The sequence below is a fragment of the Ursus americanus genome, chromosome 9, assembly GCF_024610735.1.
Source record: "Ursus americanus isolate L20-20 chromosome 9, mUrsAme1.1.p, whole genome shotgun sequence".
Classification (NCBI taxonomy): Eukaryota; Metazoa; Chordata; class Mammalia; order Carnivora; family Ursidae; genus Ursus; species Ursus americanus.
Genome location: NC_142135.1, coordinates 57366384 through 57390247, shown reverse-complemented (window position 1 = coordinate 57390247; position 23864 = coordinate 57366384). Strand labels below are relative to the sequence as shown.

The window sequence follows — 23864 nt, the reverse complement described above, 5'->3', positions numbered from 1 at the left end:
GAGGGCCCGAGCCTTGGTGGTAAAGGCAGAGCAGAAGAGACAGCCTGTCCCCTCCTAAGAGAAGGATCCAGGGCCCTCTGCGCCCTGGCGCGGGGCAGCAGGACGCGTCGCTCAGCTCGGCTTACCTTGTGACCCCCCAACTTTCCCACCGTGCTGTTGTTTCCACAAGGACCCAGCTTTATGTAACAGAGCCATTTCCTCCAAGGGCACCCAGCCCTCCCAATACTGGCGGACTTCCCCACATGGGAATCATTAAAAACAACCCTCGAGTTATTTCCTTATGTTGCTGTTTGTTTATTCTCCAGTCGCGTGTGAGTCAGCCCGATCATGGTTTGTGGTGGTTTTGCTTATGAAATCTTACATAATTATATTTCTCTTGTCATGTTGGGTCGAGCCGCGAGGCCATAGAGTGTTTTCTCATTGCACAACGTGGGCGAATCGATACGGAGAAAGGCCGCACAAGGAGCCGGCGCGGGCGGGTCGGGGAGCCGGCGGCTCGTCCCCCGGGGGGTGGGCCCTGCGGGTTTGCAGACGCGGCCCGGCGCGAGGGGCCCGGACACCCGCCGATGCCCCGGACACCCGCCGATGCCCCGATGCCCCCGATGCCGCGGCCCGGGCTCACCAGGCGGGGTGCGGCCTTCGGGACGGGGCTCGCCGAGGCGAGGGTGAAGAGCGGAGAGCCCGGGCACGAAAGAACGACAATGACCACACTTCACACAGAAACCGACCAAATTTTTACTGCATTCGCTACACGCCGGATTCCAACATGCTGGTCCAGAGCGTGGCTGGCTACAAGCTGGCAAGACGTTCACGGCTCCCCCGACGGGCTTTCCCTTCCCCGCCAGGTACATGATTTATTTCGATCCTCCTCACCGTCCCAAGGCCAGAGGCAGGTATTAAGAACACGCGCGATGCAAACAGTGAGTGGCTACAACGCACGGATGAGGGTGGGTGCGATTTCCACAGCAGAACGTGGAATCCAGAGAAATGGTTTGGGGAGGCCAGACGCCTCCCTAGTGGCTACTAGGATTATGGAGCTCGAAACCCACAACTGGTTGCTTCTGTTTAATTCCTGGAGTATACTGAAACTAGTTGTTCCTAACATGATTTCCTATTTTAAATAAAATAGCTGACCTGATTTAAACCTTGTTTGTTTGCATACGTCTTTGAGGCGTGCGCCTTCAAGGTATTCATACTGATACAGGATGGAGATTACAAATATCGGCATAAAAAGAGAAACCGTGTGACTATATGAAGACAAGAACCATCACATTCCACAGCACGTCATTGGTTAATCTTTGAATCATCAAGCATTATTTAAAACGAGAGAGAGAGAGAGAGAGAGAGAGAGAGAGGAGAACGGAACACAAGAGCCACGACAAAACAATCATAACAACAGAACCAAACCCAATGTCTCTATTAATCGTTTAAAATTTTTACCCCTGTTTCTAACACTTCTCATTAATTGTTATTTCAAGCTCCAGTAGCAGGATCAGATTTCTGCTGCCTCTGGGCAAATGAGTTATGATCTGATCTCAAGTTCCAAGGGAAATGCTCAAAGTTTTATTTTTCCCCAGTTGAGTAAACAGTACTATGTATATTATCTCTCGTGTTAGAATAGTGTTGTCTTCACATGAGACTCAAATAATGGTATTAGTCATTCATTTCCTTGAACACAGACACCCTCATGCGTGCTGACAGGTTTATAAGGATGCGGTGGCAGCCGCGGCTGTGGGGGCTGCTAGATGACCGACTTTGATTTCTTGCAGTCCTGAGCGATGGAGCCCGGGTGTGTCTGGTTATTGTCCGCTTTCTCTCCCAGATGCTGGGCTTGTCTGGAAGATTAATACATTAACAAGAGCTGAAGGCCCGGGGTTGCACGGCTTCAGACATGTTTACTAGCAGATGGCACACAGGATTCAAAGGTCACCACAAAAGTGACATTTTAAAGTGAAACAACAATATTTATGTTCAGATAGTCTACTGATGAGATCATGTGGAAATGTTTTTGATTAAATTAGCTTATAAATGGTTGCCAATCTATAGACAACTTAAAATGCCAGGTCTGTTTACCAAATGTTTTCTTCTCACGCTCTCACCGTTTACATATTAATGACCAAGTGCCGTTGGCTGTTAACAGGAGCATCAATAGATCTGGTTTTTACTTCCTGGGTTATCTGTTTCTTTTACATTCTCAAAAATGTTATCTCCTCTGAGGCGTGCTTTGAAATCTCACCTGCAGTTATTAACGGCTTGGAAAGAGTTCGGATTCCACTATGGAAATGCAATTGCTTTCCATTTCTCTAGTATAAATTGGGCCTCTGAGAGAGACCTAAACTTCAGTCTCTCAGGTAAGACCTGCCGTTCAATATCATGAAGAAGCTACGAGCTGGATTCACAACTACTTGCTCCAGCTGCCTTCTTGCCTCTGCAGCCCTGGGGAGCCAGGCTCGGGCAATGCGTGCTTGTGTTCTATGACACTGGGAAAACCAAAAGGCGGTCGGGGTGGGGGGACACCTCTTCTCGGCTGCTTTCCTTTTCTCTCTTGTGCCCACAACTTAGCGGGGGTGTGAGTGGAAATGTTTACCTCGGAAAATGGTTTAGCTAGGAGAAAGCTCAACAGTATGAAGCCAAAACCTACGTTTTAAGAGTTGTGCATGACTCTATAGTCAACAAAACTTACATGATTATTTCCAACAAAGGCATTAAAATGCAGAAATAATGACCAGTTAGTAGATTAAAACTTTCACAGACATAATATGGGAAATGAAAATGACCATATATGCTACTGTTTCTCATTTATTTACATTTAATCGTGTTATGAATCACTTTGTAAGGTATAGATGCTATTGTCCTGAGTGTTTTTTACCTTCTTGTCATCTATACCTTGTTTTTCTGTACAGTTACAAAATTAGAAATGTAAGAATACAGCAGAAGATTTACTCACTTTTCAAGAGAACCTTTTTCAATATTCATTGCCCCTTCCATTGGATCCAGTCCTTGCTCAGAAAATTGTTTCAAGGCACTTAAAGCTGCCTAAAAATGAAAACAAACACACAAACAAGGAGATCCATTCACTGACTTTAATGTTAATAAACAGGTAATTGTAAAAGAGAGCTGAGATGTATAGTAAAGACTATCATTTTCATTGGTCTAAATAAACTTTTTTGCATCATTTAGTAAAATTACATTTGAAAGGCTATATTATCATGGAGCAATGTATATACCACGAAGGCTTTATTTCTGTGGAGGGAGGAGATGGGGAGAGGAATCCCCAAGTCTCATGCCCCGCCCCTCATCCACAATTTTGTAAAACCACAAAGTTTTGATCTGCAAATGTAAAAACACCTAGTTTAAGCCTACTGCAGTTTGACAATGACTTTGCATAATTTCTCCTCATATGACTGAAACTACCCTTCAGATGTGAAAACACCAGATTTTCCCAACTGAGGTACACTTTCCAAAGTTAGCATAAAGGTATCGTTCAGTTTCATGTTTAGCCCCAACCAAGTCATAGGATGTGAGCAGAGAAGTGGACCCAAGACACTCATGCATACTGAGGGGATGGTATGATGGTATTCCGCGGGGAGAGAGAAAATGTGCGCTCCTCGGGGCCCTGGGGAGGCAGGCCCCGCCACAGCAGAGCCTCCCAAGGTGTCGATATGCCGGTCATGCGTGGGACGCTGAAGGGTGTTGACAGGCTGGTGGAGCCTCGCTGGATAGCTGGGAGGCACCGAAAATGTGATGCTGATAAGATCTACATAACTTGTTGACACTCTTGTGCACGTTCCAAATTGTTATTTCTTCGAATAAGAATTTGGTTCTTCTTCCCCTCCCCCCCACAGCACCACTTGAAAGCTGGATTAGAAGGGCTTTGTTGAGTCTGAGATAGGTGTGAGCGGCCCAGGGCTGTTTGAATCCTGGGGATCCCGCTGGGTCACACTTTGGTCATCTGTATCTTCTCAGCTGCCTTTGAAAAAGGGCTAACTCTTGCAGTTTCCCAAACCTTTATCTGCCAGAGGCCCCTTTTGGGTAGCTGACAAAGTGTGTGATCCCTTGTAAATGTTATTTTTCGTAACATAGTTTTTGATTTTAATTTTTAAGGTAATAGACTTAATTTCCGTAGAGTGGTTTTAGGTTTGCAGAAAAATCGAGCAGGGATGCCAGTGCCCGACCCCACTACTCCTGGTCTTGACCCCAGCTCATACTACACAGCAGGTGGCCTAGGCTACCTCACTGCGGTACTATTACTGGTTGAATTGTGCCCCCCTCCACCAAAAAAAAAAAAATCTATATGTTGAAGTTCTGACCCCCAATACCTCCAAACTGTGGCCTTATTTGAAAATAGGGTAATTCCAGATTTAAGGGAGATGAAGTCCTACTGGAATAGGGTGGGCCCAAATCCAATATGGCCAATGTCCTTATAAGAAGGGGAACTTTGGGTGTGGATACACACACACACAGGGAGAACACCATGTGGAGAGAAAGGCAGAGATTGAAGTGATACAACAGAAGCCAAGGGACGTGAATGATCACCAGCAAACGAGCAGACACTATGGAAAGGACTAGAACAGTCTCCCTCACAGCCCTCAGAAGGAAGCAACACCACCAACCCTCGAGTTTGGACTTCCAGCCTCCAGAACTGTAGGAAGATACACTGCTGTTGATGAAACTGCTCAGTTTGTGGTATTTTGCTATGAGAACTCTCACAAACGAATATAGGTACCTCATAATTCCTCCTTAAGCATAAGAGAACCTCTTTCTCCTCTCTGTGATGTTTCCTTTATTAGCTTTTTATTATAAAAATAGTTTTCCTTACAGGACAATCATAATAGGTACAAGCCAAGAAGAACTGTGGAAATATTCACAGTCCCACCCACCCATTTACTACTTGGTATAATGTCTTTCCATATGCTTCCCTATCCCTTCCCCATATGCACATACTTCAACCTGGATCATATCTTGACACTGTTTCATAACCTGTTCTTTTCATCGAACACGAGCAGTTTTGCATGTCAAGAGAGACTGTCAGTAGCATCATTTTGCCTGACCGCACAGTATGTTGACTGGATATGCCCTCTTCTATTTATCCGGTCCCTATGGTTGGACATTTCAGACACTCCCAATATTGAAGCTGTTATGAATGCTACAACCAGCTTTCTAATGGTTAAAATTTTTGTGTACCAGCTCAATAATTTCCTGATGATAAATTCCTAGAAAATGAATTTCTGGGCCAAAAAGCAGGCACATTTTTAAAGATCTGACATGAAAATTAATTAATTAATTAAGATCTGACCGGAGCTTTCTCTCTGCCCTCAGAGAGGCTGTGACCACAGCAGCAGTGTAAGGAGCCGATGTTTCTCTAGGTGCTTTGGGAATTAACCTCTCAGAACCACCTTGTGGGGTACTCGAAGCAGTTTTGTCATCTTATGGCCCCATCTTCTCTTTCATTTGTCCATCCTGACCATGTACTTTAGTCACTAGATTTGGCTTTGAGTAAAGTTTGGTGGCTTTCAAAAATTAGATTGACTCTCAAAAGATCCAGATTTGGACCATTCCCCTTCCCCAGAAGAAATCTGCAGAGGGATCCGGCTCACATTTAGAGTCATTCAATTGGGTGACCTCTCAGTTCCTTTCCAGTCTTGAAATGCTGGGGTGCTGCATGGACCTCCTAGGTGCCTCGCTGTGGACAGCCCTGCGGGTGTGCACACTCCCATGAGCTTGTTACACGAACCTGAGCTCTGGAGGCCCGCCTCACATATGAATGTATGGGCTGAGGCACTGGCCCCACTCAAGACCAGCCCATGCCTGACCTTTCCAGAGAGCCCAACTTCATGGGGACAGGGGTGGCGCTCATGAACTTACAGGTCTTAGTATAGTCAACAATTTTGAACAAATGAACAACTACTCTTTTTTCTGATCCTTTAGTGTATGAATTATTGTCAGGAATGCTAATTTTTATCAATTTCTTCCCAAACGAACTATTGTGGAAGGCTGGTCAGTACCCCAAATTTAAATTTGCCATGTGATATTGCTGAATGAGACACACAAGAGCCCCAGGGTTTCTTGGTCCTGCTTTATTCCCAACGAGGTCAAAATGGCAGCCAAAAGCAACTTTTGAAAACAATTTTCAAAAGTCATTCATGGGCTCATCGTAGCCCATTTCCCCTCGTTGTTTTTGAAATACTTGTTGCCTGATGCCTGGAACTTAATGTCCGGCTCCACCACGTCAGGCACACCAGGGACACCTGCTCTGTTCCATCCAACAGGAGACGCACCCGTGAGACGCAGGCCAGGTCTCAGAGAGCAGGTTCCGTGTTTTAGCTCTTGCAAAATCTCCCGGATGATTTTTATCAACATGTCAGGCAGGTCCCCGTGCACTTTCAAAATGCCTGTCATCACTCAAAGAATGTACTGCAGGCTGGAATGGCGGCGTGCTCTTTCACTCAATGCCACGAACAGATTTCTAGAATTCTTGTGTGGCTGCTTCCCTCCAAAGGTATGCTTAAAGGCTTCCAAATAATATTCCCTTATTTATCTGATGAGATAATTCAACCCACATCTTATTGATGACCCCAAATACGATTGCTTATAAATAGAAGAGGACTTCATACTAATTTATAAAAGACAATGAAGATGATTTATCTTCTCTGTAAACAGCAATAGCTACCATTTGATGAACATCACTCCGCCTGAGTCATGAGACTGGGCCCTTTACCTGAGTGACCTCAGGTGTCCCACAGCCCTGCAGGTGGGTCCCACCCCTGAGGAATTCAGTAACCTACTCGAGGTCACACAGGTAGCAAAAGGCAGAGCAGGGATTTGAACCCAGAGCACATTCTGGACCAGATCTCTTTATTTCCTTCACACCTAGCCAATTTCAGCATGACTGCTTTTCGGTATCATTATTTCCAGATCACTCTCATTCCCTCCTCCATACTCATTCTATTAATGATTCCCCATTATAGTTCCTGGAGGTAAGCTCGTATAATTATCCCCATTTTCTAGAGAAGGGGTTTGTTGTCCTGTGGGATAATCAGCTGCCAATCTCCAGCCTCCCTGTGGCCCCTGGGTTGTCTTCTGAGGCCTCGTTCAGCGCTTCTCTAACGCTTATAGTTTGGGCTAAAATTAAATTGCTGTAGGAATTATTTTGTCACTTAGAATTACCCAACGACTCCCAAACAAGGTGACTTGACTGTCCCTTTCTTAACATTCTGAGGGTACTAAGTCTTGCTCACTTTATTTGCCTCCCCTCTATTGTTCTGAGAAGAGTTCATTCCTCACCTGCGTGCGGTTGCCGGCAGGAGGGAAAAACAGGCTGCAGGGTTTGTCCGGAATCATGGGCTGTAGGGTCCTGCAGCGAGAGGACGTGCTGGGATTGCAAAGGTGAATGGACAGAGAAAGGACGGAGGGCTCGGCGGGGATTTATAGAGAGCAATAAGCCAGACATGTTTAGGAAAGCTGAGATGGCCAGGGGCTGCCGACCAGGTGCTAAGGGAACACTGGCCCTGCTGCTTCCTCTCCCACTGCTCATGAGCGCCACTGGGGCGCTCCCACCCTATCCCCAATTCATCAGCCGCTGCTTTCCCAGAAAGGATACTTTACAGATGAAAACATTCCATCTGTGAGATGGGTGTCCTTCACTTTCTACAGTAAAACGGCCACAAGAATAGGATAGTGCAGGAACGCCCGAAATAGCCCCGGTCATCTAGCAAGTCAATCATTTCAAAGAACAATGTATAATGGAATGGCTTGCGAACAAATGCTAAAATTGAACAGCCCGCAGAAAACATTTTACTATGCACATCCAAATCTGTCCAGAAGCCGGTAAAATCAACAAAATCTCCATGTTTAAACTCTTCCAAATGAATAAAGTGTTACTTGCTAGAGGCCAGTAGTTAAAAAAAAAAAGAACAGATTATGAAACTGCTACATTAGGTAAAGAACGCTGGAGTGAGGGAAAAATCAAGTGACTCTCCTTTGGAGAGACATCTGAAGCCTGATTAAGGAGCTACTGAGAGGGTAAGTAGATAAGAAGAGGCTCAGCTCCTACTGTCTTGGTTCACCCCCTCAGCCTGGACAATTTGCTGTGTGATCACGATAAACTAATGTTGGGGGATCGTGGGAAGGAGGCAGATCCGGGTGCCTGAATGAGGAACATCCTGAAACGATGCTTAACTCCAAGTTGTACGACTTCCCACACACCGTGGATTTGAGAATTTCAAAGATGCACTAACATAAGTACCCAGAACCCTCCGTGAGGCTCCGGCCATAAACAAATAGACAATTCAATGATTTCATTTCCAAGGTCAGAAAATGTTTCCTACCAAATCAAACCAAACGCACTCAGTGTCCAAGCGTATGTTACCGCCGTCTACCGAGTGGAATCTCGAACTTTAGCTTTAGGACCATTTTCATGTTCTGGGATTCCAAAAAAAAAAAAAAAAGAAAAGAGAGAGAGACAGAAAGAAAGAAAAGGAAAGGAAAAAAAGGTATATTCAAGGCAATTTATGTAGCTTGGTTTGAAAGGAGAAAAATTTTAAAGAAGCATTTTAAAGAAGCGGATGACATTTCCTTTCCTCATTCCTGTCTTTTCAGCTCAACACTTGTATCCATTTGCGTGTGTGTTTCCCTTAAAAGAAAAGCATCTACATAGATACGTAGAAATATTTTGGTCCCCAACAGATTTTACAACTGTTTTGAGAGGAAAGCCCCACAGGTTCTTGAACAGATGTCGCTACCGTTTCATGGATCACTTGTTTTGTGCGTAGTTATGGCAATGCCAGAAACAAAATGCCAGGAAGATGCTTCCCATGCCTGTTTGTTGGTCTTGGTTTGCACGCTGCACGCGCGCCTGCGTGTGTGTGTGTGTGTGTGTGTGTCCGTCCGCAGAAGGGAGGTGAGTCTTCCCAGCCATTTCTGCAATTTCTAACTTTCCCCTCGTTAATCAGCAATTAGCAAATTGTGTTGAAACCAGGGCCTATTCTTCCTGCTTCCTTCTGTAAGAGTTAAATGTAACAGCATTAGAACATTTTTTGAGAGACAATGGTCCTCATTAGCAAAAATGAGAATTTTAACTCATCCCTTTACGACACACGGTTCTTGTCGTGTTTAAACACAACGTCCGATGGATTCTTTTATTTCCTTTTTTTTCTCCCCCTTTCACGCTTTTCCCACTGATTTTACCTCCTGCATCCCAGAGCAGACAGGCTGTTCCCATTAAAGTCCATGGCAACCACACACCCCTGAATGTGGCCTTCATTTTTCCGTCAGTGTTCAAGGTTTGCTTTGTTTTGCCTTTTCCCCCCGAAGTGCTTGCTCATGTGGAACTCTTCCTGGGTGCAGCTCTAACTGCTCAATTCATTCCGGAATGCACACCGTGGTCATATGTGCAGCTCACGAAATAGGTCTTAAATGAGAAAATGATAGGCTTCAAACAGCAAAGGTCTTTGCGTGCAGTTGAGGACTCCCCTAACGGCTCGTCCCAGCAATCTTTGAGACCGGCTCTCCACTGAGTCATTTCAGTGACCGAAAACCAGCAGGTTCTCCCATAAGTTTCAGGCTTATCGCCTAAAGAATGTGAATTTTAACATTCCTAAGTTATCATTTTCTGGCTTTGAAAGGCCTATAACGAAACGCCAAGTCTCTCTTTCTATAAAATAAAAGAAACCAGAAAGAGAAAATTGTATTTCTAAATCGTATCACACTACGGTAGGACCCTCAGTCTACCACATTTCAGATGAATCAATGATAGGGCTTTGAAAATAAAATGAAAAAGGATTACACTGAGCTTTAATTAAACCATTTGCTGCCTTATTCTAACAATTTCCTGTCGCCGGCACTTTCCATGTATGCTCACATAATCCTATTGGCTTGTGTAATTTCCATAAAATTGGTACTTTAGGAAAGGCTTATTGTTGGAACAAAGGGATGTCAGCCTGCTAAAGTGATGGCTACTCATTGTAAAAGAAAAAAAAAAAAAGGCGGGTAGTGGTCTGAAGACATGCAGGTTTTAGACAGTCTACCAAAGCAGAGAAAATGAATTTTGACTCTAGAATTAGGGGAATTAGTACAAAATTGGGCAGCTAGGACTACAGACTTAGGCATCATCTATATTCCCCAGTCAGGCTCTTACACTGGGTGTCCACGTAGCTGCCAACCTTGACAATGATGAGTCCAGCTTAAAGCAGGATTAACAGTGCTGAGGAATGTTTGAGGGCGTTTAGAACGAACAACAGCAGTGGTATCCATGCTGCCATGTCTTACTCTAACCACACTGGTTCTGTTTTACCAACATCATCCCTTTTAGTATTCTTGTGTTGTCCAACAAAAAGTCCCCTCTGTAATGGCGGGTTACCACAACATGCTGTTGGGTACGAAGGCAGATGTCCACGAATGGCGGCTGGGCAGGATGATGCCTCCCACCCCAGAAGTGTCCATGTCCTAACCTCCAGAATGTGCATATGGTACCTCACATGGCAAGAGTGATTCTGTGGATGAGACTGGGGTATAAACACTGAGATGGGGAAGATTATCCTGGATTATCCAAGTGGGTCCAATCGAATCACATGAGTTCTTAAAATCAGAGAATCTTTCCTGGCTTTGGTGAGAGAAGACAATATGGCCAGGAAAAAATGGTCAGAGTGATGTTGTTAGTTTTGAAGCTAGAGGAAGAGGGGATACAAGCCAAGGCATGTAGGTGACCTCTAGAAGCTGGAAAAGGCAAAAGGCAAAAAGACCAATTCTCCCCTCAAGCCAAAACAAACAAACAAAAATTGCCAATACCTTGATTTTAGGCCAGGGAGATCCCTGTATGACTTCTAATCTATAGAACTCTAAGATCATGCATTTGTGTTGTTAAGCCATTAAGTCTAGTAATTTGTCAAAGCAGCAAGAAAAACTAATACACTCTTCCTGTCATCTTGACAAGGAAGGGTGTGGAGCATGGCATTTGGAGTCTGTCAGGCCTAGACTAAAACGCCAGCCCTACTGTAGACCAGCTGTATGGCTACGCAAGTTACTTTACCTCTCTGAGTTTCTTGGGGTTAATGCCTGGACCATAAATGAGAGCTTTTATTACACACCTTTCTCTGTTGTTCTTTTTAAAAAATTTTTAAAAGATTTTATTTGTCAGAGAGAGAGAGAGAGCACAAGCAGAGGGAGTGGCAGGCAGAGGGAGAAGCAGGCTCCCTGCTGAGCAGAGGGCCCAACTCGGGACTCGATCCCCGGACCCCGGGATCATGACCTGAGCTGAAGGCAAACGCTTAACTGAGCCACCCAGGAGTACCACACCTTTCTCTGTTGAGACCTACATCCAGTCATAAAATTCTTTATACTATCTATATATCTTTATACTACTATAAATTCTTTATACTATCTCATTTATGTCCCATTTCTTATATATTCCTATTATGTTTTCTAGTGCGTTGCTTACCCATCTCTCTTCCTAAGAGAACTCTAACATTATGCCTACCCTTTAATCAAAAGCCATTAATGACGTCCAGCCGCAAATAACATTCTGTATCCTTGGCCCGGCACCATCAGCTGGCCCCATTCTACTCCACAACTTCATTTATTGCAATTTCATTTCAGCGTGTTTCCCAGAGCGTGAGGCCCAGGCCAACAGACCGGTCACCAGCCTCAGGAACACCTGGCAGGTGTCAGTGTTACCAAGAGCTCCCCAGCCAGTGGGCCTGGAGACACACCGACATTGCAGAAGGCCCGCCCGCATGGATCCCCAGCCCTGGTCTGATGGGTCTACCTCTTGTGCGCTGGAGACATCTGAGTTTTCTTACCTCCACACCTTTGCTCCTGAAGCCTTTCATCTTCCCAGGGCGTTTTCCCCGACTCCCAGCCTGTCTCCCACCTATGAACTTCTGACAGCCCTTGCCATCTGTCTTCCTGAACTGTGGGCTATCTTCAATGTGTTGTGTCCTGTCTTTCTAATAGTTGGTCAGCCCTTGGCTGGCAGAGCCATTTTTCTGCTGGAAATCAGCACACTGTGTTTACAGAACATCTTCAAGGAATATTCCTTGGTTGATTATTTATCGGCTTCCATCTGAAGCTCCCTAAGACAGACAAGTACTCACACATTTCTGCTTCCGGTTTACTCTCTATTCTCTGAGTCGGCATCTTGATCTCACGTGCTTTTCCTCACTTCAGGGCATCCTCTAAAGCTTCTCTCTTATGAGACTCCCTCTCCTCCTTTTACACACTCCCCCCACCCCCACCCGCAGGCTCTGCAGCCAAGATGCTGTAGGACAAACAGTCCCAAGAGAGCAGAGCTGGGTCGTCTCTATCCTCCCTGTGAGAGAAGGTTCTCCTGTCCCATAGTCTACCTCTGAGGACTATAGGTGATAGCTACTGACTTTTTGAAATGTCAGTCATTTGGGTTTTGGCTTCGGTCATCTTTGGGGTCTGTAACTAGTGCTTCCCCTCCCTGGGCCGGTGTGAGGTCTACAAAGTGCCTGCGAAACCCAACCTGGGAAGACCCCACAATGGGGGATTTGCCTGAGACCTTCAGGGGGCACATCCTGAAATAGAAGACCAGAGGGGAGTCTCTTCCATCCAAAGAGAGCCTGGTTCTGGAGGGCAGTGGTGCCTGAATTCTGCCTTGCCCCAAAGGTCCCTTTGGGACTTCATGGTTCTTAGATATTCTACTCCAAAGAGAAGGAGAAGCATTGCCCCTGAACATGGGCACATACTGTTCTGTCTACCCAGAAATTCCAGTTAGGTCTGAGTATGTGATTGAAAAAGACGTATTGTTATTTCATATTTCATAATTTTTTGTATTTTTTGGTTATTTCTTATTTTTTGTTATTTCATAATTTTTTTACTGCATTTAAGTTGCTCTGGGATTGCATGGCTGTAGGGGGCAGCTGGAAACAACAGGGAGTGATTGGTTAAAAAGTATAACCTATAAAGTTCTGCTTAATTCTGAACTTTTGGTTGTACTAAAATGGAGTCCAAGGTGGTAAAGGCAGGTGGGCTGCAGACCTTGCTGATTCCCCCAATGGGGGAGACATGCAGAAGCCTGATTTCTTCTCTTGGGGCATTTGGTGGCCATCCTAGTGGTCAGATTGCAGCAGAGAGGGGGCCAGGATAGATCTTTACCTCCATCCCAAATGACTCCTTAGCCTCTTACTGACATCTGATTTTATATATATAATATATAATTATATATATATATATATATATAATATATGTTACATACATAAAGATATATATAATATATATATATATTTACTTTTTAAAATGAAAATTCCAAACATTCACAAAAGTACAAAGGATAGTATACTAAAGTCCCATACACCTAACACTCAGATTAAGAATGATCAGTATTATGCCAATCTTATTTCATATATCTTCATGTTTTCCTGGAGGATTCCAAATCAGGTATCAGATAAATTTCCTGATAGTCCCAAAGATGTCTTTTAAAGTTGGTTTTTGAATCTACATCCCAACAGTTCATGCACTGTATTTGATTGATCTTTTAAGATCTAGGAGTCCTGTGGAAGGCAGAATAATAGCAAAGGTGTCCAGGCCCTAATCCCTGCTGGGACTCGGGGAGGGGGCAATTAGCGTGGATTACCCAGAGTGACCCATCTAATCAAAATCCTTCACCTCATGGGTCCTCTTCCAGTGCTGGCCAGAGAGGGACATGTGACGGTGCATGAAGGCTCAGAGGGATGTAACGTTACTGGCTTGGAAAGGCAAGTTAGGGGCCATGGAGCAAGGAATGAGGGAAGCTGACAGAAGCTAGAAAAGTCTAAGTAATGGATTCTCCCCCAGAGCCTCTAGAAAGGAATACAGCACTGCCGACACCTTGATTTTAGCACCGGAGATGCTGTCTGACTTCTGACTACAGACTGAGATGGGCCCCTGGTGTTTGAAGCCACCATTCCTTTAGCAGGGGACTGAAAGTCACACAGAGCTGTGAAGGGCTATTTTCTCCTGCCCTATTTTCTCCTGAGACCAGCTGGTCTTGGGCCCAAGAAGGAGCCGCCAGGGCCCGACTGAGACAAGCAGGGGAGGGGAGGCTGGGCCTCGGGAAGAAATGGGGCCAGCTGTGCTGCACTGGTTCTCTGCTGGCCACAGCAGGCAGGATGGAAGGAGCTCCTTGCCCTGCTCCGAGCAAGCTGCACACTGAGTCAAGTCACTCATCACCTAAATCCTGCGAAGACCTCCCTCCACCCTTAGGGACCTAGGCACCACTCTCCTCTTCACCCCGAATGCTCTGTGCTGGCCTCCTTTCTGTTCCTCGACCTGGACAAGCTCTTTCTCACCTTGGCGATTCAGGCTGGCCGGCCCCCGTGGCCACCCCTTCTCATGACTGACCACTTATCAGCCTTCAGATCTTGGCTCCAGGGTGGAACTGAACACCCATCTAGAGTGTGCCCCCCCAACCCCCAGCAGAGGGGGGGCGGTGGAGAGGGGGGAGGTATGGAGCCAGCAGCAGAGGCTGCAGACCTGTCTGGGTGGGAGGGTGAGTGGCGACTCCTGGCTGGATGCAGCAGGGAGGACTGACCTCAACAAGTGGACCATTTAGGTGAGGCCAAGATCTGAAGCTAGGCTAATTCAGGGTCACTGTCAAGGCTGGAACCCAGATAGGCTGGAACCCCATACTCACTGGGCTCACCAGAACCTATACATGAATGTATGTTAATTAGCAACGTCGTGTTTGTTCTTAATACTAAACGGCTAGGTTTCCATTGGTCTGGAGGACAGCTAACCCTCTTGCTTTTCCTCTTACGTCACTGGGCACTTCTTCTCAGTTTCCTCAACTGCTGGCTTTTGCCTTGCCCTGACTTTTAAGTCCATCCTTGGGCCTCTTATCTTCTTTACCATTATTCTCTTCCTAGATGATTTCACTGAGGTCTATGACTTAAATCCCTTATAAACATTGATGGCCTCCAAATCCTATCTTCAGCCTGGCCTTCTGCCCTAGAGTTCACACGTACGACTACCTGGTAGGTTTCTCCCCTTAGGTGTGTAAAAGGCATTTAAAATCTGCCGAGATCTGAATTCGTGATTACTATCCCCCAAACCACTCCTCTCCCAGGACGGGTAACCCGCATTCAACCAGCGGCTCTGATACAAAAAACACACTAGGAATCAACCTCGCTCACCTCCCACATCTGACCCATTATCTAGCTCTGTTGGTTCCTCTTAGAAATGCATCCAGAATCCAAGTATGTCTCGCCACCTGCTCTCCCCCCATCCCAGCCCAGGTCACTGTCATCTCTCAGCAAGACTCATGCCATCGCTTCCTGACCATATCTCCCCATATCTATGCTCACCTAAAGCCATTTCTTCAAATACTTCCAGAGCGAGAGGTGTGAAATGCAGATGAGAACAGGTCAAGACCCTGCCCGAAACCCTCCAGGAGCTTCTGGTTCCTCTCAGAACAAAACTCCAATTTCTGACTTGATCTAAAGCCCTAGGTGACCCTAACTCGGCTATATTTTCCCTCCAGCCATGCCAGCCTCTCTCATCTTTGTAGAACTCCCTGAGTTCATTCCTGTCTCAAGGATTTCCATATGCTTTCCCCTAGACCTGGGACTCTTTTCCCAGGTCTTCACATGGGCTCTCTTCCTTGCTCCATCCAATTCTCTACTCAATTGTCACTCCTCGTGACCACAGGACCTAGATGAGCTGCACCACCCCACTCCTAGCCGGGTGTTCTCGAAGCTCCTCACACTGTCTCATTTTTAGTGCTTATTGCTCCTAAATCAGTATACACTCAATAAATATGTATTAATGACTTGGAAGAATGAATGAATAATTAAAAACAATGCCATGTTCAAGAATACCTAGCCACATTATATATACAGTTTTATTAATTCTCAGAAGTTCCTTATGGAAATTAGGGAGTAGATCATTTCCCCCACTTATTGAAACCCAGAAGTAATCATTCATTTGATGTTGTTTAAAGACTGATTATTCAGCTGGAGTAGGTAGGTGCTAAACGTTAGTCTTTTAAATGAAGAAAGTGAAGTATAATGATAGGTCTCCAACGTGAGGGTTCTCATGTGTTGTAAACTTACTGTGTGCCAATTATTGCAACTTTGGAAGAAACTTTATTGGAATCAACTGTAATTTATTTTTCTAGAAACTCTTCCTTTTTCAAACTAAGAAAAATGCAAAGTCACTATAAAGTTCAAGTAAACTATATCTTCTTTTTCTGGTTACCACTGAAAGAAAAGCATATCATTGATAATATCACACTTGATTGGTAATTTTTAGCAACTCCATTAAAAGTAATTTTTAAAGCCTATGGTAAAATAACCATCTTTAAGGAAAAACTAGTATCTTGATGTCCTACAAACATCTTAAGACAATAGAATCAAAGAAAGATTTACTTTGTGTTTAAATAATCATGATCACAAATGGTCCTCTTCCTCTACCTCCACCCGCGAATGAGAAGAAATTTAGTATACTTTTGGGGATATGCTTTAGGTCTGCCAAATACTTAAGTAAAAAATTCTCCTAAGTTGTTTCAAGAAACTGCTGGTACTCTAACAGGCTCCACGCATTCTAATATATCCAAACACAAGGGTTTTTTTTTTTTTTTCCTAATTGCTTGGCCGCAGACGAAGATGTAAGGTTATAAGTATAAGAATTTATGTGATGATCAGTGATGGAATCCTAATCCGTCTTAAGCTGTGAGCACGACAGCTGGCAGTTCCCAACGTGTATTAAGAGGCAGAGGTTTTTTTTCTTTTGCCTGAGGGTACATTCCCTTTCAAAAGCAAAATATTTTTCTTCATTTGCTTTCTAAAGATATCACATTAAACTCTACTCTTAACGGTTAATCTTTTAAGAAGGCAAGATAGATTGGAGGGAGAATCTGTGATAGATTTATAAATTGGGCGCAAAATGTAACACGAGGCATTCCAATACGCAATTTCAAATCAAAACCTTAACTTGGGCAAGGGACATCGTATCAGCCAACAGCATTCTTTAGAAATGCCTGACATTCAGTCGGATAGAATTATATATTGAAATAGATTGTAGGCATATTGGGAATGTTTTTGCTCTAGCATCTGGTAGCATCAAAGCCCAGGAGGAAGAGTGGGTGACCATGCCAGAATTTAAAAGCTGCCTTTTGGATAAATATGTAGAAAGGATATAAATTAAGTTATCAAAAGGCTAGAAGAATTTGCTGAAAGGGGGGAGGGTGCTAAAAGCAATAAGCCATTTGGAATTTGATAGCATGCAACTTTCATGCTTTGTATAGCTAGTATTGTTAGCCAAGTAAGGATAAAAGGGCATTTCAAAAGAGAAAAATTAATGAATGAGGACAAGCATAAAAAGCCACAATGCAATACCTGATCTGTAAGCCTAAGTAGTACTTATGGCATCTGAGATGCAACGTGGGATGAGCCCCAGGGGAAATCGGGCACCTCCTCTATGATGCCTTTGGAAGAGAATAGTGACTTGTGATTTCTGTGTTCTGTGTATTAGTCAAGATAAGCTAACTGCTGAACAAACACCCCCAGAATCTCAATGCTCATGAAAAGACCAACTGGGTGTTCCTGGGCTATGGATCCTAGTCAAGCAGGGTTCCCAGGCCCCTTCCATCTTGTGACTCTGCCCTCTTCCAGGCTAGCATTGTGGTCCTCTCCATTCAGCCAGTGGATGGGAAAGTAAAACAGAAGATAGAATGTAGGAAGATTTCACGAAAGAGGACGAAAGCCCTCATACTTCATCGACCAGAACCCGGTGACATGACTGTACCTAACTCCATGACTACACCCATCTCCAGGTTGGGTACTAAGTCTGGCTGTGAGCCGAGAAGAGGAAGCAGGTGTGGTGACTAATCAGACTCTACCACAAGTGGTATCGGGTTGCTGCAGTCACTCGCTGAGGCATCTACACGTCTATCTTCTCACGCCAAATTGTAAGTCTTCAGAGTAGGGAAGAATTGGGTCTTATCTGTTCTGGTAGCTGTAGCAAAAACTCTGGCATAGAGTTAATGCTCAACTTGTAGTCAGGGGATGCGGCGTACCAGGCTCACAGAGTGAACCTGGAGATGTTAACACTGGTTGTTTATGCTCTAATATTGCCAAGAAATGCCTGGATTTTTCTCCCCTCCCTAAGATGGCCTTTCTGTGTAGATTATTTCCAGAGGACACAAAGACAACATGCCAACAGTGTGCATGGGGCACCAACTTTATTAATTCTCATTGTGTCTTCATGCAAGAAGCCTTCGCAGGAGAAAGTCCTTGAACCCTTCACCTCTCAGAAGGCACTTCAGTGGGAGAGACGTTGGGTTCCTGAAAGACAATGGATAGGGTGGCGGGTTTCTAGTGAACCCCAATCTCAAGAATAAAAAGGGAACCAAAATCTTCCTCAAGGATAAACCAGACTTCCTTAATCAACTGAGAAGGAAGCCAGAAGTTATAGGTGAATGTGCAGGACTATAGAACATTATAAAAATCTAGAACATTATTCTTTCTGTCTCTATTTGGTTTCATGCAAAGCAAGAGCAGCCCCTGTGTGACTGCTAAAGGACTAGTACCTAGAATATATAAAGGACTTCCAATAAAACCAAACAATAAAAACCAACAATCGAATTAGAAGATGGGCAAAGGGCTTGAAGACATGGTTTGGTTCACCAAGGAGGATTTACAGATGGCAATTAAATGTGTGAAAAGATGCTCCACTTTACTAGCCATTAAGACCACAAGGCTTTTACAAACTTATTAAAACAGCTAAAATAAACAGTAGTGACTACACCAAATGCTGGAGAGGATTCAGAGAAACTGGATCTCTTACACATTTTTGATGGGAATGTAAAAATGGGTCAGCCACTCTGGAAAACAGTTTGATAATTTTATAAAAATGAAACATAAACGTACGATACAACCCACCTAGCACACTCTTGGGCATTTATCCCAGAGAAATGAAAATCTATGTCCACACCAAAACCTGTACACAAATGTTCATAGCAGCTTCATCTGTAATAGTCAACAATTGGAATCAACCCAAACACCCCACAATAGATGAACTATTAAATAAACTGGTACCTCCACACCACAGGATTAATAAATATTACTATACAGTAAACAGGAACAAACTATTGGTACACACAATTTCGATGGATCTTAAGGGCATCAGGCTGAGTGAAGGTCACTTATTATATAATTCTATTTATATAATATTCTCGAAATGACAAAAGTATAGAGATGGAGAAGACATTGGTGGTTGCCAAGGGTTAGTGATGGGGTGGGAGGAGGAGTGGGAAGAAGGTGAGACTGTAAAGGGATAGCACCAGGGAGATCTCTGTAGAGACGGACGAGTTCTCCCTCTGGATCGCAGTGGTGGTTACATGAATCTACACGGGGGGTAAACTGGCATAGCCCTACCATAGACATACACATGGTACCGATGGCATCATCTTGGCTTGGACACCGTGCTACAGATAAATAAAATGGAACCATTGGAGTACAAAGTACACACAACCATGCTGTACTACTCTTGCAACTTCCTGTGAATCGATAATTATTTGAAAATAAAATAAAGTAAAATGAAAATTAAAAACAAAACAATTAGTATTTTTAATTTTAAAATGAATAATTCTTATCGTAAAACTTTGAAAAATACTTAAGTGTTAAGGACAAGTCCCTCGTATTGTCTTCCCTTCAATCAACTCCAATCCCACACTCCAGAAGTAAGTGCTCTTAATAGTTTTATCTGTGTTTTCCCAGGTATTTTATTTGTTATATTCTCATATACACATCTACGGACTTTTTGTTTTTTCCTCAAATGGAATCCCTATGCTTCTTCTGCATGTAATAAGAGACCTTGGACATCTTTTTATGCCACGAAACCAGCCCTATTTTATTCTTTTTACTAGCTGCATCATATTCTACTGCGTGGCTGTGCCATATCTATTTAATCAGTTCCGTACTAATAGGCATTTAGGCTGCTTCTAGCTCTTAAAAATAAGGTTGCAATGGATATTGTCGTACATGTGATTTGTGCAAATACATCTATAAGTTAAATTTAAATTTTTTTAAATTGTCAAATTGCTTTCTGAAAAAGTTGTAACAAGTTTTGGGGAATGGCTGCGTGAAAGAGAACAGGAAGGCAGGCTGAGTCACCACGGTCAGGAAGGGGGCGGAAGTACAGAAGCTGCCCCTGGCGGGGGAGGTGGGCCTCCTCAAAGAACAGCTCTTCCACCTGCCTCCACTTGTGGGGAAGTTAGCATCGTTTTTCTGTTTCCTCCTACTTCTGGGTGGCTAGACGACACTTCACCCCTACGTGGAAATGAAGTGAGAGGGTCTATCTCACCACCCTCTGGGAAACATGAGCGTAATTGGTCTTCCCTCTCAAGACATGCTGTTAGATTCCCATGAGTTTCAACACTGCACTTAGGGCATCTAGTCGTGGGATTTTCAGCCAATACCTTCCAACTTCTCTGCATCAAAATAAATATTAAAAATTCAATTCCCTCTTTAAAATCCTTGGGTATCTCAGAGAACTTTCTAGTTAATACTGGTTTCAGGATTTAGAGGGATATATTTAAGGAATTCATTTATGGTGTTAAAAATCTTCCCTTTAACAAAAGCAACACTCATGGTCATGCTATGATCACCATAAAAATCAGTAAAAACTTCATTTTTCCATTATTACTTTTAGTAAATACCCAGTCTTATTTAGTCTCTGTAATATGAGACTCTTGCGGCTCCTCATTGTCCGTGGAAGAGTTGAGTGTGGCAGTATGGCTCCCAATGTCTTCATGATGACATGCCTCTCCAAGTTTTAGCTTCCACTAGTCCCCATCTCCCTTTTATTTCATTTTTTTGTAGCCTCAACTTGCTCGTAGTTGCCCTACATGTATCATGTTCTTCCTTACCCCTGTGCCTTTCTCCTTCTGATGTCTCTGCTTGGAAACAAATGGCCTCCTCACCTGTCTTGACCTAGCTGACTTTTCTTTCAAATCCAGCTTAGCCATCTTTCCTCCAGGAAACTGGCTTATAGCCTTTTACTTGCACCAAATATCTGTTCTCTGCTCACACCTAGCACTTTCTACATCATACTAAAGTTATCCATTTGTCTATCTACTCTGGTGGGCTAGGAGCTCTTCAAAACTATAGGCCATGTCTTCTTAGTCAAGTTTTCACACCCAGTACCCAGCAGAGCAGGAGCTTAACATGTCTGTGTACTGCCTGTGAATATTTGCCACAACCCACATGAGTCTGACTTGAGTTTGAGTAACTAAGGATTCCCCTGGACATATTCCTTCTCTCTCCCCTCAATCTGTTTTTGTGTGAACACTGAACATGGGCTAATTTTTGGCTATGGGAAGCGGATGTGAGAAATCTGGATTCCTTGGCCTATTCTAGCTCTGTTCCTCTTCTACTTTTTTGGTAGAACAAGGTAAGCATTTTGCTTAAAATAATATGGGAGCACCTTCTCTGCATTACTGAAGAACAAGGATCAGCAAGTCCAGCAGCCTGATTCTTTCTCAAGAGCCCTTGGGTCTAGAGCTCCATCGTCCCGAGTCACCTACTTTCTTGGGGGACAGTCACCTGACCCACCTGTGGGGTTGGCAGGTCCTGCTGATGGGACATTGATGCAGCTGCCTCAATCTGAACCTGTTGGAGCACCTGAGGCTAGAGTGGGTTTCCCTGTGTCTATAAGAACAGGCTATATAAACATTTTAGCACCTGTTTATTTAAAAAAAGTTATGTGCTTGGCAGAATTTGGCCTTATTAACTGGCACAGGACGGCACAGTTAAACAAAAGAGGGCGAGTATAGCTTCTCCCATCCCTCATTGCCAGAAGTGAGCAATACCGACCAAAGGATCCTCTGGCTAACAGCAGTCCCTCCAAGAGCCCGGTGTGATGCGGGATCAGGCGAATGCCTGGCTCTCTCAGGCATTGCCTCCCTCCTTGTTCCCACTATAGGCCCATTCCCAACCCAGTTCTAGTTTGACTTTACATTGGACTAGCTCTGGTGCAAAGGGATGGTCTCCCAAGGAGGACCCTGGGCAAAACTGAAACAGGCCTGGGGTGCCTGGGTGGCTCAGTCGGTTAAGCGTCTGCCTTCAGCTCAGGTCATGATCCCAGGGCCCTGGGATTGAGTCCCATGTCAGGCTCCCGGCTCAGCAGGGAGCCTGCTTCTCCCTCTCCCCCTGCTCTTGTTCTCTCTCTCACTCTCTCTTAAATAAATAAAATCTTAAAAAAAGAACTAAACAAAAACAGGCCTGCTGCAAACTTTGTCCTCTCCCTCCTAGCTCCAGCATTAATGAGTTTTCAACTAGAGAGAGTAAAGTTCGGCAAAATCGTCTTAGTTTACAGGAACTCATGGATCAAGAATCATTTTGGGAAAAACTGTTTTAGAGAAAAATTATATATATATATAAAACATTTGCTAAAGAAGACACAGGTCTTAAAGGGGTTGGGAATCATTGCCCTGATCCTGAGCCCACAGTTAGCTTAGGAACTGGCTTCTCAGAGAGGTCCTGTGACTCTTCTAAGGTCACGGAGCTGGTAAATGGCCCGTCCTGGCCTTGAACCCAGAATATCTGCGGCGTGAGGACAATCTGCCTGGAAGATGCTACATGTCCTTGTTTAGCTGATCCCTATGACGTGCCCAGTGCCAGGGCCTGTGCCAAGTGCTGGGCCAGGCTCTGGGAACGCAAAGATGAAGGAAAGACAACCCTCCCCTGACGTGCCCTGGCTGAGCGGGGAGCACAGAAACACGCATCAATAACACATGTGCGGTGGGCCGTCGGGATGTGCAGGGACCTGCAGCCTGGTGGGGGCACGAAGTCTTCTGGGGTGCCACGCAGCCCAGACTTTCACCGAGGATGAGCAGGTGTGGGAGAGGCGTCCAAGACAGGCCGGCACGGCAGAGACGCCAGGCTGGGAGGCAGCGGGCCTCTTATGTGTGCGTCCGAGCAGGAGGCACGGGTGTTCCTGGAGCAGCGAGGGCAAGCAGGCCTGTCCTCCCAGGCAGCTGGGGAGTTAGGCCGAGCAGGCCCTGCACGGTCTGTCCTGACGACAAAATACCACAGACCAGGTGGCTTCGCCACAGAGAGTTATCTTCTCATGGCTCTGGAGGCTGGAAGTCCGAGAATTAGGTGGTGGCAGGGCTGGTTTCCTGAGGCCGCACTGACCGGCTTGCAGTCAGCTGCTTCCTCCCTGTGTCCTCCTGTGGTCTTTTCTCTGAGCACGTGCGTCCCTGCTGGGTCTCTCTGTGTCCTAATTTCCTCTTCTTATAAGGACACTCGTCAGTCTGCCCACCCTAATGGGCACCCTAACTGCCTCCCTCAAAGGCCTTCTCTCTAAATACAGTCACATTCTGAGGTACTGGGGATGGGTCTTCAATACCTGAATTTTAAGGGGGACACTATTCAGCTTATAAGGGCCTTTGTGTCATTTCAAACTATAACCAGGGCAGGGGCACACCCACTTTTGTGTTTTCAAAGGAGCCACCTGCCCACAGCTGGAGGCTGGCAGTGGCAGGGAGACCAGCCAGGAGGCAACCAGAATGGACCGAGCCTTTTCTCTTCCTGACGGACTTGATGTTTCTTCAGATCCTCCATCACTGACACCCCTTGTTGTTACACTGCTTTCTCTGGACAGAGGCCTTCACTCTTGTTCGGCCCAGGAGGGCTGACTGGTCGGGGTGTGGACAGGCCTTTCGATCATGCCCCCTCACTGCCCACTGTGTAAGGAGGAGCCCTGCCAGGTCCCTCCTCGGACCTCTCTGCTGGCACCTTCACAAACACCAAAGGGAGCACCACCTTCCCTCTGGGGCTGCAGGGAGGACAAAACACATTCCATGTCACTCAGCTCGGGACGAGGGCCAAAGGAGAGGCCGAGTCTCCTGGAGCAAGGGGCCGATT

At 45.0% G+C, this 23864-nt stretch overlaps 1 protein-coding gene across 22 annotated transcripts in view; it reads right to left on the bottom strand.

Moving 5' to 3' along the window:
• Positions 1-711: 711 nt before the first annotated feature.
• The window catches only part of STAU2 (staufen double-stranded RNA binding protein 2), a 312861-nt gene continuing 289708 nt past the window's right edge, over positions 712-23864 (bottom strand). For 21 of the 22 annotated variants that reach the window (XM_045810157.2, XM_045810160.2, XM_087864805.1 and 18 more), the window contains 2 exons: positions 2948-3036; positions 712-1835 (listed from right to left, as the gene is read on the bottom strand). In XM_045810157.2, coding sequence (XP_045666113.2) covers positions 1742-1835; positions 2948-3036 — 183 coding nt within the window. In that variant the 3' untranslated portion in view covers positions 712-1741. Of the gene's footprint in view, positions 1836-2947; positions 3037-18221; positions 18279-23864 lie in introns of those variants that run through there. The other variant, XM_087864809.1, reaches the window with a different exon arrangement.